This window comes from Sinocyclocheilus anshuiensis, unplaced genomic scaffold, assembly GCF_001515605.1.
Source record: "Sinocyclocheilus anshuiensis isolate Anshui unplaced genomic scaffold, SAMN03320099.WGS_v1.1 scaffold923, whole genome shotgun sequence".
NCBI classification, from domain to species: Eukaryota; Metazoa; Chordata; class Actinopteri; order Cypriniformes; family Cyprinidae; genus Sinocyclocheilus; species Sinocyclocheilus anshuiensis.
In genome coordinates this window covers 687,584-689,519 of record NW_015544138.1, presented here as the reverse complement: position 1 = coordinate 689,519, position 1,936 = coordinate 687,584, and the positions used below count along the sequence as shown (strand labels likewise).

General features: G+C 37.8%; 1 protein-coding gene across 2 annotated transcripts in view; it reads left to right on the top strand.

Moving 5' to 3' along the window:
- nell2a (neural EGFL like 2a) overlaps positions 1-1,936 on the top strand; it is a 113,842-nt gene that overhangs the window by 92,515 nt on the left and 19,391 nt on the right. For both annotated transcript variants that reach the window (XM_016494760.1, XM_016494761.1), the window contains exon 15: positions 560-655. In XM_016494760.1, coding sequence (XP_016350246.1) covers positions 560-655 — 96 coding nt within the window. The remainder of the gene's footprint in view (positions 1-559; positions 656-1,936) is intronic.

The following is a 1,936-nucleotide window of genomic DNA, read 5'->3' as shown; positions in this document are numbered from 1 at the left end:
CCCTGGCCCGTCACATGACCCGTCACATGGCCCGTCACATGACCCGTCACCTGACTGTCACATGACCCGTCACATGACCTGTCACATGGCCCATCACATGACCCGTCAACTGACCCGTCACATGACCCGTAACCTGACTGTCACATGACCCGTCGCATGACCTGTCACATGGCCCATCACATGACCCGTCAACTGACCCGTCACCTGACCGTCACATGACCTGTCGCATGGCCCGTCGCTTGACCTGTCACCTGACCCGTCACATGGCCCGTCGCATGACCCGTCACCTGACCGTCACATGACCTGTCGCATGGCCCGTCGCTTGACCTGTCACCTGACCCGTCACATGGCCCGTCGCATGACCCGTCACCTGACCGTCACATGGCCCGTCACATGACCCGTTGCATGGCCCGTCACCTGACCCGTCGCATGGCCCGTCACATGACCCGTCACATGACCCGTCGCATGGCCCATCACATGACCCGTTGCTTGACCCGTCACCTGACCCGTCACATGACCCGTTGCTTGACCCGTCACATGTCCTCTCTCTGACCCGCAGCGCTCTGCGACGGCCGCTGTCTGAACGGCGGCTCCTGCGCGTCTCCCAACATCTGCATGTGTCCGCAGGGCTTCAGCGGGCAGAACTGTGAGACAGGTAAGATCCAGAACAAAGCCTGAGTATGTGAATATATATATATATAATGCATGAATAAATACATAGTAATAGATAGTGAAATATATATATATATAATAGTAGAGAGTAATAAATTGTAAATGGTAAAATATACATTATTATATATTATTAATTGTAGGCCTATATATATATATATGAATAAATACATAGTAATAGATAGTGAAATATATATATATATAATAGTAGAGAGTAATAAATTGTAAATGGTCAAATATACATTATTATATATTAAATTGTAGGCCTATATATATATATATATTTTACTGGGAAGTCAACAAGAAGTGCTCTTTATATATTCATATATAATAAAAGATATATACACAGATAACACACACACATATATATACAGTAGTCAACATGTCAAAATCCTTTCAAATCAAACTTAAAACCAAAATGTGTTCTTGTCTTAGGACAACTTTGATGAACATTTTTGATCCACTTCAAATGTTGACTACTGTTTATGTCAAGTTGGAAAAGACAAACTAAATCGATCAAATCGATTAAAATGCTGATAAATTCAAGAAAATATTAGACATAAACACATGAAAGTATGATTGAAATGTTAAAAAGTAATAATAAAATAAATAAAACACGTTTATTCTGTGGCACCTAAAAAAATTATTTGGCGCCTAAAATTTGTTCTTATAGGAGCCAATGGCTCCTTACTCGATTTTTTTGTTTGGAGCCCTGTGAATAATGCAAATAAAATAAATATTTTCATATAAACAGACTAAGACTTTGCCTGTGCTCTTTCCTAGCTTGATTTTTCCCAAGAAATATCAGCATGTCCACATTTTCCAGCAAAAAATTTACTTTGTACAGAAAATTCATTTGATGCAAAAACAGAACGGTCTGACTTTAGTTTTGTAAAATTATGCTACATAAAACTACATAAAAGCAGACAGACTGAAGTGTGTGTGTGTAACCAAATACAATAAACAAATATTTATATTTATAGAAATCATAGATATAAATCACTTTGTATAACAAGTAACTTGTGTTATACAAAAAACTGTGTTATAATAAATACAATAAATATATTTATAATATATTTTAATACATGTATACACACACAGATATGTATACATCTATATACACTACCAGTCAAAAGTTTTTGAACAGTACGATTTTTACTGTTTTTTAAAGAAGTCTCTTCTGTTCACCAAGCCTGCATTTATTTGAGCCAAAGTACAGCAAAAACAGTAACATTTTGAAATATTTTTACTATTTAAAATAACTTTC